The sequence below is a fragment of the Triticum dicoccoides genome, chromosome 1A (assembly GCF_002162155.2).
Source record: "Triticum dicoccoides isolate Atlit2015 ecotype Zavitan chromosome 1A, WEW_v2.0, whole genome shotgun sequence".
NCBI lineage: Eukaryota > Viridiplantae > Streptophyta > Magnoliopsida > Poales > Poaceae > Triticum > Triticum dicoccoides.
Window position 1 is genome coordinate 510,780,888 of NC_041380.1, and position 14,150 is coordinate 510,795,037.

Genomic DNA, 14,150 nt, shown 5'->3' on the forward strand with positions numbered 1-14,150 from the left:
TACTTGATAGTTTAGTGCACCATGCTTAATGGCTTAGAATCGGGACTTCAAAGACGTTTTGAACGTCATGGAGCATATGAGATGTTCAGGGAGTTGAAGTTAATATTTGAAGCAAATACCCGAGTTGAGAGATATGAAGTCTCCAACAAGTTCTATAGCTAAAAGATGGAGGAGAATCACTCAACTAGTGAGCATGTGCTCAGATTGTCTAAGTACTACAATCGCTTGAATCAAGTGGGAGTTAATCTTCCAGATAAGATAGTGATTGACAGAATTCTCTAGTCACCATCACCAAGTTAGTAGAACTTCGCGATGAACCATGATATGCAAGGGATAAGGGAAACGATTCCCAAGCTCTTCGTAATGCGGAAATTGACGAAGGTAGAAATCGAGAAAAACATCAAGTGTTGATGGTAGACAAGACCACTAGTTTCAAGAAAAGGGTAGAGGGAAGAAGGGGAACTTCAAGAAGAACAGCAAGCAAGTTGCTGCTCAAGTGAAGAAGCCCAAGTCTGGTCCTAAGCCTGAGACTAAGTGTTTCTACTGCAAAGGGACTGGTCACTGGAAGCGGAACTACCCCAAGTGGTTGGCAGATAAGAAGGATGGCAAAGTGAACATAAGTATATTTGATATACATGTTATTGATGTGTACTTTACTAGTGTTTATAGCAACCCCTCAGTATTTGATACTAGTTCAGTTGCTAAGATTAGTAACTCAAATGGGAGTTGCAGAATAAACAGAGACTGGTTAAGGGTGAAGTGATGATGTGTGTTGGAAGTGGTTCCAAGATTGATATGATCATCATCGCAGACTCCCTATACTTTCGAGATTAGTGTTGAACATAAATAAGTGTTATTTGGTGTTTGCGTTGAGCATGAATATGATTTGATCATGTTTATTGCAATACGGTTATTCATTTAAGTTAGAGAATAATTGTTGTTTTGTTTACATGAATAAAACCTGCTATGGTCATACACACCAACGAAAATGGTTTGTTGGATCTCGATTGTAGTGATACACATATTCATAATATTGAAGCCAAAAGATGCAAAGTTAATAATGATAGTGCAACTTATTTGTAGCACTACCGTTTAGGTCATATTGGTGTAAAGCGCATGAAGAAACTCCATGCTGATGGGATTTTGGAATCACTTGATTATGAATCACTTGATGCTTGCGAACCATGCCTCATGGGCAAGATGACTAAGACTCCGTTCTCCGAAGCGAGCAACTGACTTATTGGAAATAATACATACTGATGTATGCGGTCCGATGAGTGTTAAAGCTCACGGCAAGTATCGTTATTTTCTGAACTTCACAGATGATTTGAGCAGATATGGGTATATCTACTTGATGAGACATAAGTCTGAAACATTTGAAAAGTTCAAAGAATTTCAGAGTGAAGTAGAAAATCATCGTGACAAGAAAATAAAGTTTCTACGATCTGATCGCGCAGACAAATATTTGAGTTACGAGTTTGGTCTTCAATTAAAACAATGTGGAATAGTTTCACAAACTCATGCCACATGGAACACCTCAGCATAATGGTGTGTCCGAACGTCATAACCGTACTTTATTGGATATAGTGCAATCTATGATGTCTCTTACCGATCTACCACTATCGTTTTGGGGTTATGCATTAGAGACAGCTGCATTCACGTTAAAAGGGCACCATCTAAATCTGTTGAGACGACACCGTATGAATTGTGGTTTGGCAAGAAACCAAAATTGTCGTTTCTTAAAGTTTGGGGTTGCAATGCTTATGTGAAAAAGTTTCATCCTGATAAGCTCAAACCCAAATCGGAAAAGTGTGTCTTCATAGGATACCCAAAAAGTTACTATTGGGTACACCTTCTATCACAGATCCGAAGGCAAGACATTCGTTGCTAAGAATGGATCCTTTCTAGAGAAGGAGGTTCTCTCGAAAGAAGTGAGTGGGAGGAAAGTAGAACTTGATAAGGTAATTGTACCTTCTCCCTTATTGGAAAGTAGTTCATCACAGAAATATGTTCCTGTGACTACTACACCAATTAGTGAGGAAGCTAATGATGATGATCATGTAACTTCAGATCAAGTTACTACCGAATCTCGTAGGTAAACCAGAGTGAGATTCGCACCAGAGTGGTACGGCAATCCTGTTCTGGAGGTCATGCTACTTGACCATGATGAACCTACGAACTATGAAGAAGCGATGGTGAGCCGAGATTCCGCAAAATGGCTTGAAGCCATGAAATCTGAGATGGGATCCATGTATGAGAACAAAGTATGGACTTTGGTTGACTTGCCCACTGATCGGCAAGCAATTGAGAATAAATGGATCTTCAAGAGGAAGACGGACGCTGATAGTAGTGTTACTATCTACAAAGCTAGAATTGTCGCAAAAGGTTTTCGACAAGTTCAAGGTGTTGACTACGATGAGAGTTTCTCACTCGTATCTATGCTTAAGTCTGTCCGAATCATGTTAGCAATTGCCGCATTTTATGAAATCTGGCAAATGGATAAACAAAACTGCATTCCTTAATAGATTTATTAAAGAAGAGTTGTATATGATACAACCAGAAGGTTTTGTCAATCCTAAAGGTGCTAACAAAATATGCAAGCTCCAGCGATCCATTTATGGACTGGTGCAAGCATCTCGGAGTTGGAATATACGCTTTGATAAGTTGATCAAAGCATATAGTTTTATACAGACTTGCGATGAAGCCTGTATTTACAAGAAAGTGAGTGGGAGCACTACAGCATTTCTGATAAGTATATGTGAATGACATATTGTTGATCGGAAATAATGTAGAATTAATCTGCAAAGCATAAAGGAGTGTTCTTAAAGAAGTTTTTCAAAGAAAGACCTCGGTGAAGCTGATTACATATTAAGCATCAAAATCTATAGAGATAGATCAAGACGCTTGATAAGTTTTTTCAATGAGTACATACCTTGACAATATTTTGAAGTAGTTCAAAAATGGCACAGTCAAAGAAAGAGTTCTTGGCTGTGTTACAAGGTATGAAATTGAGTAAGACTCAAAGCCCGACCACGACAGAAGATAGAAAGAGAATGAAAGTCATTCCCTATGCCTTAGTCATAGGTTCTATAAAGTATGCCATGATGTGTACCAGATCTATTGTATACCCTACACTCTGTTAAGCAAGGGAGTACAATAATGATCTAAGAGTAGATCACTGGACATTGGTCAAAATTATCCTTAGTGGAATAAGGAAATATTTCTCGATTATGGAGGTGACAAAAGGTTCGTCGTAAAAAGTTACGTGGATGCAAGTTTTGACACAGATCTGGATGACTCTAAGTCTCGATCTAGATACATATTGAAAGTGGGAGCAATTAGCTAGAGTAGCTCCGTGCAGAGCATTGTAGACATAGAATTCGCAAAATACTTACGGATCTGTATGTGACAGACCCGTTGATTAAAATTATCTCACCAGCAAAACATGATCACACCTTAGTACTCTTTGGGTGTTAATCACATAAATAATGTGAACTAGATTATTGACTCTAGTAAACCCTTTGGGTATAGGTCACATGACGATGTGAACTATGGGTGTTAATCACATGGTGATGTGAACTCTTAGTGTTGAATCACATGGTGATGTGAACTAGATTACTGACTCTAGTGCAAGTGGGAGACTGAAGGAAATATGCCCTAGAAGCAATAATAAAGTTATTATTTATTTCCTTATATCATGATAAATGTCTATTATTCATGCTAGAATTGTATTAACCGGAAACATAATACATGTGTGAATACATAGACAAACAGAGTGTCACTAGTATGCCTCTACTTGACTAGCTCGTTAATCGAAGATGGTTATGTTTCCTAACCATGAACAAAAGAGTTGTTATTTGATTAACGGGATCACATCATTAGAAGAATGATGTGATTGACATGACCCATTCCATTAGCTTAGCACCCGATCGTTTAGTATGTTGCTATTGCTTTCTTCATGACTTATACATGTTCCTATGACTATGAGATTATGCAACTCCTGTTTGCCGGAGGAACACTTTATGTGCTACTAAACGTCACAACGTAACTGGGTGATTATAAAGGAGCTCTACAGGTGTCTCCAAAGGTACATGTTGGGTTGGCGTATTTCAAGCTTAGGATTTGTCACTCCATTTGTCGGAGAGGTATCTCTGGGCCCTCTCGGTAATGCACATCACATAAAGCCTTGCAAGCATTGCAACTAATGAGTTAGTTGCGAGATGATGTATTACAAAACGAGTAAAGAGACTTGCTGGTAACGAGATTGAACTAGGTATTGAGATACCGACGATCGAATCTCGGGCAAGTAACATACCGATGACAAAGGGAACAACGTATGTTGTTATACGGTCTGACCGATAAAGATCTTCGTAGAATATGTAGGAGCCAATATGAGCATCTAGGTTCCGCTATTGGTTATTGACTAGAGACGTGTCTCGGTCATGTCTACATTGTTCTCGAACCCGTAGGGTCCGCACGCTTAAGGTTTCGATGACAGTTATATTATGAGTTTATGAGTTTTGATGTACCGAAGGAGTTCGGAGTCCCGGATGAGATCGGGGACATGACGAGGAGTCTCGAAATGGTCGAGACGTAAAGATCGATATATTGGACGACTATATTCGGACATCGGAAAGGTTCCGAGTGATTCGGGTATTTTTCGGAGTACCGGAGAGTTACGGGAATACGTATTGGGCCTTATTGGGCCATACGAGAAAGAAGAAAAAGGGCCTCAAGGGTGGCCGCACCCCTCCCCTTGGTCTGGTCCGAATTGGACTAGGGAAGGGGGGCGCCCCCTTCCTTCCTTCTCCTTTCCCCTTCCTCTTTTCCTATTCCATATGGGAGGTGGAATCCTACTAGGACTAGGAAGTCCTAGTAGGACTCCACACTTGGCGCGCCCCCTCCTAGGGCCGGCCTCCTCCTCCCTTGCTCCTTTATATACGGGGGCAGGGGGCACCCCATAGACACACAAGTTGATCCACGTGATCATATTCTTAGTCGTGTGCGGTGCCCCCTTCCACCATAGTCCTCGATAATATTGTAGCGGTGCTTAGGCGAAGCCCTGCGACGGTAGTACATCAAGATCGTCACCACGCCGTCGTGCTGACAGAACTCTTCCCCGACACTTTGCTGGATCGGAGTCCGGGGATCGTCATTGAGCTGAACGTGTGCTAGAACTCGGAGGTGCCGTAGTTTCGGTGCTTGATCGGTCGGGCCGTGGAGACGTACGACTACATCAACCAAACGCTTCCGTTTTCGATCTACAAGGGTACGTAGATCATACTCTCCCCCTCTCGTTGCTATGTATCATCATGATCTTGTGTGTGCGTAGGAATTTTTTTGAAATTACTACGTTCCCCAACAGCAGCATGTGCGGTCACCGTTGGGGATGGCAACCGGGCCAGTTTCTGGTATGATAGCTGGCTGCCCGAGGGCGCGCCGCTCGTGATCGCCCCTGACCTATTCAAGGCCTCAAGACGCAAGGCGTGCTCCGTGCGTCAGGCACTGTTAGGGAGCAGTTGGATCCAAGACCTGCGTGGTCGGGTGACCACCGACATGCTGCCTTCCTTTGTCAGGCTATGGGCGTGTGTCAATTCCCGGCAGCCGCTCTCCCCCGGCACCACGGATTCTTTCCGCTGGAGGCTAACGGAAAATGGTGTCTACACGACGGCCTCCGCGTATAGGCTATTCTTCATCGGATCCACTACTTTCCCATTGTGGCAGGAGATCTGGAAGGCCTGGGCTCCGCCCAAACTCCGTACCTTTGCATGGTTGCTCGCCCAACGGCGGATCCTCACAGCCGACCGCCTACTTGCCCAGCAATGGCCCAATTCCTATTTTTGCCCGCTATGTATGCGGAGCCTTGAGACATTGGTGCATCTCATGAAGGAATGCCCTTGGGCACGACAGCTATGGGAAATGGTGGCGCACCGTTTCGCTGTCCCGGAGCTAAGCCCGGCTGCATGGACGCTGGATACGCCATGGATCGACTGGATAAGCTGCATGAGTCGCGCGCCTTCCACTCGGAAGCTGGCGAAGTCGGTTATCCTTCTGATTTTTTGGTGGATTTGGAAGGAGCGCAACATGCGCATTTTTGGCGGTGCCACGGAACGCTCGCCGCGGCAAGTCTTGCACCTCCTGCTATCGGAGGCAAGCGACTGGGCGCTGGCAGGACGCCGGCACCTAATTCTGCGAGAGTAGCTCATTTTTTTCTCTTTTGCTTTCTCTGAATTTCTTGTTCCGCAAGCTAATGCGTTAGCCTGCACCCTGTACTCGGCGCTCTTTCGCCTCCCCTTCTAATCAATGAAATACGCAGCTCTCCTGCGTCTATTTCAAAAAAAAATGTTTTTTCTCTGGCCTAAGAAAAATTGACTAATCTAAATTGTAAATTCAGTCGACTGACTGTTAGTCGCTCCCGTCACCTATTGTATACTGTACGTATATAGTACTAGCAATAAACGGCGTGCCAGCAAAGACCATGAAAGGTTTTCGTTCGGAAAAAAACAAGGGAACCATGAGGCAGCAGGGTGCCACTTGTGCACTCATTTCCTCCTGGTTCTCCTATTTATTCTCGATCGATCAACGATTATGGCATGCATCGTGATCGATCCACTCGGAAGGACGATACAAAATGCGACAGGGCAGGAGGTTCAGTAACCAGCAGCTCCCGGCCGGTAACAGAGCAGAGCAGTCAGCTGAGCGTGGCAAGGAACTCCTGCATGCTCCGGTGGCTGGAGCCGCCCTCGGCGACGGCCTTGGTCGCCTCCAGGCTGATCTCCCTGGCCCTCGCCGAGACCGCCTCGTCGCCCATCACCTCCTTCACCTTCTCCGCAATCTCCGCGCCGCGGACCAGCGAGCCCTCCCCGCCGTCCCAGCTCCAGTGCTCCACCCACAGCCCGAACCCGCCGCTCTTTATCACCTTGGCGATCAGCCGCTGGTCGCCCAGCGTCGGCCACGCCAGCATCGGCACGCCGTACGCCGCCGACTCCGTCACCGAGTTCCACCCGCAGTGGCTCAGGTACAGCCCCACGGCCGGGTGCCGCAGGACCGCCTCCTGGTCCACCCACTCCTTGGTCACCAGCCCGCGCCCCTGCACGCGCTCCAGGTACCCGTCGCCCAGCACGTCCTTGAGCTCCGCTGTGTCGTCGCGGTCCACCACCGTCGTCTTCACCACCCACAGAAACCGGCTGCCGCTCGCCTCCAGCCCGGCCCCGATCTCGCGGATCTGGTCCAGCGCCGCCGCGTTGCGGTTGCCGAAGGCCACGTACACCACCGACCGCGCCGGCTGCTCTCCGAGCCAGGCAATGGGTGAAGAGGCGCCGCCGTGTGCCGCCTCCTTGTCCGTGGCCGACGACTTGAGCGGGCCGACCGCGTAGACCGGAGGGAACCCGGGGACGACCTTGCCGTCCCGCAGGGCGGCGAGTGCCTCTGGCTCCAGGGCGTCGAAGGTGTTGACGAGAATGCCGTCTACTTCGGCGATCTCGCGGCCGTTGGCGATGAACTGCTTGGTGAAGAGGCTGTCGGGGTTGCGCAGCACGTTCGGGGGGTAATCGACCGGGATGCGTCCAATGCCGGGGATGTCGACGTCGCCGGCGAGGTGGTCTGCGTTGGCGCCGTCGAGGTAGGTGGGGAAGTAGGCGAGGAAGGACAGCATGGTCGCGCAGGAGATGAAGAGGATGTGGCACGGGAGGTGCAGCTCCTTCTTGGCTATGGGGATGACCTGGGAAGCCAGAGTGACGTCGGTGACGAGGGCCGACGCGCGTGGCGTGGCGCCGGCGATGAGCGGGCCGAGGAGGTGGGCGGAGCGGCGCAGGGACTCCCACCTCAGGACGAAGGGGTCCGTGCCGGCGAGGGTGGCGTCGTCGAGCGGCAGGAGGTTGAAGTCGATGCGCCGGATGGCGGGGAAGGCGGCGAAGAGGGCGGCGAAGTGCCCCGACTCGGCCTCCGAGACCGTCGGCAGCGCGGTCACGACGGAGATGTCGACGTTGCCTTGGCTCGCGAGGGAGCCGATGAAGCGGGAGAAGGGGAGCAGGTGGCCCATGCCGGCGCTCGGGATGAAGACGAGATGCAGTGCGCCTCTGCCCTGGTCGCCGGAGCTCGGCGTCGCCGCGAGAGCCATTGATGCGTTAGCTTGTTTTGCGACTGTGAGAGCTGAGAGGCCTGGCGGGTGTTTGGTGTCGGGTCGGCCAAAGCAATTATCAGTTCTGATCTGCTAGCCGGAGTACTATATTGCTAAGAGCATCTTCAACGTACGCGATAAAAATCTTTTACAGCGCCAAGGGGCTTGGTTTCTTTTCCAGAGCATCTTCAACAGGGACGCAGCTCCTTTGACTGCCGTTGGCTCACTAACATGTGGATCCGGGCTCACATGTCAGTGGCCCAACGACAGGGCACCGTACGTCAGAGGATCCTTCCCCCTCCAACAGAGGTGCCTATATAGCGCGCGTGACAAAAACAACGCTTGAGCACAAGCTGTAAAATAGAGCACGCACAAAAATAGGGTTGTAAATTTAGCGCACCCAGACTATGAGGCTGCAAATTTGAGGCGCCGATTTGTGCGCGTGGCCTGCAGTATGTGGGGCCGCCGAATTGGACGTCGTGTTTTTATGCGTCTGGTAAACCTTCCGCGCGCAAAAACACTATTTCAGCACTGCAAAACTTTTTTAGCTTGTCCCGCTACCGTGTGTCTGTTGGAGATGCTCTCAGGCGCTGAAAATTTTAGCGCGTCGCTACAGCATAGGCGTTGCAAAATCTAGCGAGCGCATAACACAAACAGTTTCCATACGATGCAATGATAGTTCAAATTCAAGCATAAAAACTAGTTCAAATTGATGCAACTCAAGCCATTTCACGAAATCACACATTTTTACGAAGCGTGATTTTTACGATACTAATTCATGCGAAGTTATCTAATTAGATTTGAGAGGGTTTCTAAGATATTTTATAGTATTTGTTTTTTTCTGTTGATTGAGAAACTAAGTACGTTATGAGAATAATTCTAAAAACCTATTCTATAATAATCTCAAGTATTATCCTGTTTTAAGAAAGCTGAGAATTTAATGTACATGCTCTAACTCTGGTGACATCATGCTGTTGGAACTATGCATCTATCACATGTACGTGCTCTAACTCTGGTTCCACCATGCATCTATTACATGCATGTTCTCTAACTGCAAACTTCCGGTTGTACACTCCATTTACTACTCACGCGGTAAACCGGTAACATTTCTTCCTCAGCACACTAAACTCCGGCCACAATCATCCATTAGCAGTTTAATACTACATAGTTCTAATGTTCTATCACTAATGAACTGACACTGGATGCCCTATACGCCCCATAAAAGATCAGAGTCATCTAAAAGAAGAACAATACTTGGATCGACATGCCTTAATAGATAACAGGGTTTAGAACTTGCCGTGTTTGGTTTATCTGGAAGACAAATCTGCTCAAAGGAGCTTAACTTGTGTTTGTGTAAGCATCAGCTTCTCACTTAACGGGTTTTACTTATAAAGGAAAATTATCTAATATTAATTATCATCTCCATCCAACAACAATGTGATATTAATTGCTACATTTATAACTGGCACCCGCATTTTTTTCATGCAAACATAGGTGGTATTTATTGAGAATATTGACTCTACATACAGAGGAAAGGAGTCACAGTGTATCATCAAGTATTTGATATATAATTAGCAAATTCATTGTGCCTTTAATGCAGCCATGCCATCGCAGGAACTCAATGACACATATATCAGGGTGCGGCGTTGCCGAGAGCCATTCGTCCGCCTCCCCAACCTTATAGCCCACACTATTGTATGAATGCATATGAATAATGGCTATAGATGATATGGCGGTTCCTTATAGCCATCAGCTGGCTGTATTATGAACAATGCTTTTAGACTAGTGTTATATGCATGACACTAGTGTATGTAACTTCTCAGTATGACTAGCCTAAGCTTCACGTGAGCACCGAAACATTTTTCTAAAAGTTAGCACTCAACAGTTGCTTTGCCTCGATTCTTGGAACTGAAAGCTTGCCTTCTTTTTTTTACGGGGTAAAAAGCTTGTCTTCTTGTACAGCAAGGGTTCCACGGGTACTGCATTTCCATCATATTACGCCGAGCTCATCTTCCCAGGAAAGGTTAAACTCTGTGCATTACGTGTTCTTAATTCCGGTTGGAACGCAGAATTGGGAAAGATAGAAAAGATTAAAGTAGAGGAGGTCGAAGCGCCGCGTGATTCGAACTCGAGAGAAGGTAGCGAATGGGTCGGCCTGGGCTGCTGCAGGGGCAGGGCGGTCACCACGGGAGAGGGTACGTGGTCACTGGAGCGGGAGATGTCCAAGTCTCTGCCATGCCCTGCTCGTCTGGTCCTCAGATCTCAGTATGGCTGCGCACAATCGCTGTCCAACGCTTTGGCTTTGCCGTCGAGCCTCCGTTCCATTTCGACTATACCTACTACTTCCTCTATCCCATAATATAAAAATGTTTTTAACACTACACTAATGTAAAAAATGTTCTTATTTATATTATGGGACGGAAGGAGTAATAAAGTAATGTGTGTTTTTGTGAATTTTTCATCCATTCACCTTCGTTCGGCGACGATTTTTTCTCTCCGAGGTAGTACTAAATTTTTGTGCGTTCGTCTATTAGAAAAAAAACGATTTATTCATAATCTCGTACCTAGGCCAGGCGCGAAGGCCCATCGAAGCCAGCCCACTTATTTTCTTGCTCATGCAGCCGGGAGAAACCCATTCTTGCCTACACGATGCGTCAAATAGTCAAAGCTTCGCACAAGTCACCCAATACTGGGTCAGGCCGTTTCCCGTGTTCTGTTTTTTTGTCCCTTTCTCTCTTTCTTTCCAATTCCTTTTACTGTTTCTCGCAAAACATATTCCTTTTACTGTTTTCCCTTCCAAGTATAATTTCTTTTTTCATTTTTCATTAATTCAAAATTTTCAACCTCAGCAGCTCAAATTTTGTTCAATTTTTTGATAAATTTTCCAAATTCCAAAATAGCTCCCATTTTAAATAATGTTATGAACTTTAATTCCTTTTTGTCATTCCAAAATTTGTTCAATACAAAAAATGTTTCTGTTTTTTCAAAAAATCATTGTGTTTCCACAATTATTTGAGATTTCCAATACTTGTTTTTGCATTATTTTCTTAAGTATTCTAGCTGGTCGTTGGTTATTAGGACTTCTGTGTTCGACTAGCTAGTAGCATGTCGTCGGGTCTTTGATATCTGGTTACGCCATCGTACGAGACATCGACAGCCCCACCACTATGAAGATCTCATGGGCCAAACATGGCATGGGAGAAGACCGCAGCTCCTCGCTCTATCGGCCACCGCTGCAGAGTCTATTTTCGGAGGACACATCATTTCTCTCCCGTTGCTTCTCGTAAAAAAATATCTCTCCGGTTGCAACGCACGGTCATATGTGCTAGTAGTAGCTAAGAAATGGAGGCACCATATGAACCGGCCCGATGTATTCAAGAATGATAGAAATAGAAAATGCCAAATGGAGGTCTTAATTTGAAAACTTCAAACTTCAAACTTTTCAGTTTTAAGACATCCTAAAAAAACACATTACATCCTTATAAACATGTGTATTATTTTATAAAATTTTGAAACTAAAAAGTACTGTATGAATTTTGAAAATTTGAAATTAAAGCCTCCATGAAGCCTGGTCTTCAAAAGGACCTACTACATGGGAAATTTTAGACCAGACATTTGCTCAATTGAGGACCACACTGATCGTTAGCCCAGTGGTCACTTCTCTACCCTCCTCGAGCTATTTGTACACTAGCAAATGTAAGTATCACTAGCAGGAGAAGGCGTTGCATGGGACGCGAAGCAATTGATCACGAGCTCACAGGAGCTCAGAATCACACTCGTCCAGAATTGCTGTAAGATTTGATGCATTGAAAGGAGGTGTCAGTCGGCGGGCTCACGCGGAGTGGGGAAAAAAATTGATATATGCCCATATACTGGCCTGACATATGGGACCTGGTGAACGGAAGTTTCGACGTCGTCGGCGGAGAGAGCCCCGAGCCGTGGCTCGAGATGTCGCCAGAGTCCTGATCCGTGGCCCAGATCACCGGGTTCCGGTAGCGCCGTCAGAGTACGCAGTAAATGCGTTTAGGTTGGCCGCTTGGTGCTTGGGCAGATAAGTCGGGTTAGGTATTCTTCCCAGGCGGCGGGACGGCGGCGAAATCTACTGGCCGACGGTGGCTGCGCTATCCAGGAAGCTCGGAAGTTCACCGGCGGGCATGGAGTTCCTGATGCAACCTATAAACAGGTCAGAATCTGGATGGCTACCCCCTTGCTGATTTCGCTGGATTCGGTTTATTCTGACTGACTGCACTTTTGCCTTACCGAAAATTTGTGTGGATTATCTAGAACACTGCTAGAGGAGGTGAACGAAAATAACAGCAATATGGAGCCGATGCGGTTCCCGGTGAGCGCGCCGACAGAGGTTGAGCTGCCAGCCCAGACAGCTTCAAGTGCGGACGGCCAGAACTGCCCTGAAGACGCCGCTGCAGAGGCAAGAAGTGCAAGCAAGGCTCAGTGTTCAGAGCAATTGATAGAACAATTGGACCCAAAAACCCCAGGCTGGACACAAAGGTACGAACGATCGCTGTTGAAATGCATGATGAATTGCACTTCCAGTAGTACAATAAGCTGATAGAATATATGTGGACACTAGGATAATCTAATAGTTTCAGTACAGAATCTAAATATTGTTTTCCTACGTCATATACTGTAGTTGGTATGTGCATCCAATTCATTTATACGAACTTGCTATGCAAATTATCTTCGAATGGAAATCTGACAGTAAGCTGGTTACTATGTCAGTCAGATATATTTCAGTTTCAGCAAACTGAACCAACCTCTCATTTTGTGCTTGTTTTGACATGGGAGCAGAGAGTGTGTGGGTGCTGCTGCTCCAGGCAGGGCTCCTTGTGCAGACAGGGTGACAGCGTTCGAAAAGACCGTTCGGCAATTTGCAGAGGATCCAGGGGACATTGTCATAGTTCCAAAAGATAGGAACAAGTTTCGACAGTCTTGGTGAAGCCTACGACTTTTAAAATTTATATTCGTGAGAGAAAGGATTTGGCATTAGATATGGAAAGAGCAGGCTGAATGTGAACCGGACGAAGTGCATGCAAGAGATAGTGTGTGGATGTGTGGTAAGATAAATCATTGTTACCACATCTGATTATTACTTATGTATGGAAATTGCAATAGATGATTTGTACTAACTATGCATTGTTTGTTTGTTTCGGTCCTCAGGGGAAGCCAATCGTTGAAAATACACGGTCTTGTCGCTGTCAATGTCCGGCACTCATAAGACCCTGTTGTGCTCCAAGGATAATGGGTGGTACATAGCTGAGCATCGGGATATGCACAACCATGCATTGTCGCACACGTATGGACAGACACTGTGTTGGTCATCATACAAACATATTGATCAGTACAGTAGGAACCTTGTGAAGTAGCTAAGTCAAAATAATGTCAATCTTGCCAAGGTGTACAGCATTATCAGTAGCTTATTTAGGAAGATGGAGAATGTACCTTTCACGAAGAGAGCTTTGCGGGAATCTGTGCAAAAAGATAAGCCGTGGTCAATCCGAGGATGATGTGAGGAAAATAATGGAAGTATTTCAGAGCTGTGTGCAAAGGACCCGCAGTTCACATATCGAGTTCAAGCTGACAATGAGGGCAGAATCAGCACTCTGATGTGGGCTACTGGCAACAACCGGCTGCAATACAGTTTCTTTGGTGATGTTGTTACATTTGATACAACCTACCGGGCGAACCTCTATGACATGCCTTTTGGTTTATTTGAGGGGGTGAACAATCAATTTCAGAGCATTATCCTTGCGGGAGGGTTGGTTCAAAGTGAGACAGTTGAAACATTTGAGTTATTAGGATAATGGGTGGCAATGCACCACAAACAATCCTGACAGGTAATCAAAAAGTGAATTGATATTAGCTCAATTTCGATGCAGTGGAATGATGTAAATCCTGAAAATCTAATACACATCAACTTCAAACTTGTGCTGATCAAAACAGGGCTATGGAGGTTGCCATAAAGAATGTGATGCCTGGCAAGCTCACCGATGGTGCAAGTGGCATGTGCGAA

At 46.0% G+C, this 14,150-nt stretch overlaps 1 protein-coding gene and 1 pseudogene across 1 annotated transcript; one reads left to right on the forward strand and one right to left on the reverse strand.

Moving 5' to 3' along the window:
* Nucleotides 1-165: 165 nt before the first annotated feature.
* Nucleotides 166-13,744, forward strand: LOC119354311 (annotated as a pseudogene).
* On the reverse strand, nucleotides 6,492-8,370 carry LOC119284006 (UDP-glucose:2-hydroxyflavanone C-glucosyltransferase-like). The gene has a single exon (XM_037563325.1). It carries the CDS (start codon nucleotides 8,117-8,119, stop codon nucleotides 6,692-6,694), a length of 1,428 nt encoding a protein of 475 aa, XP_037419222.1. The 5' UTR covers nucleotides 8,120-8,370; the 3' UTR covers nucleotides 6,492-6,691.
* Nucleotides 13,745-14,150: the final 406 nt, after the last annotated feature.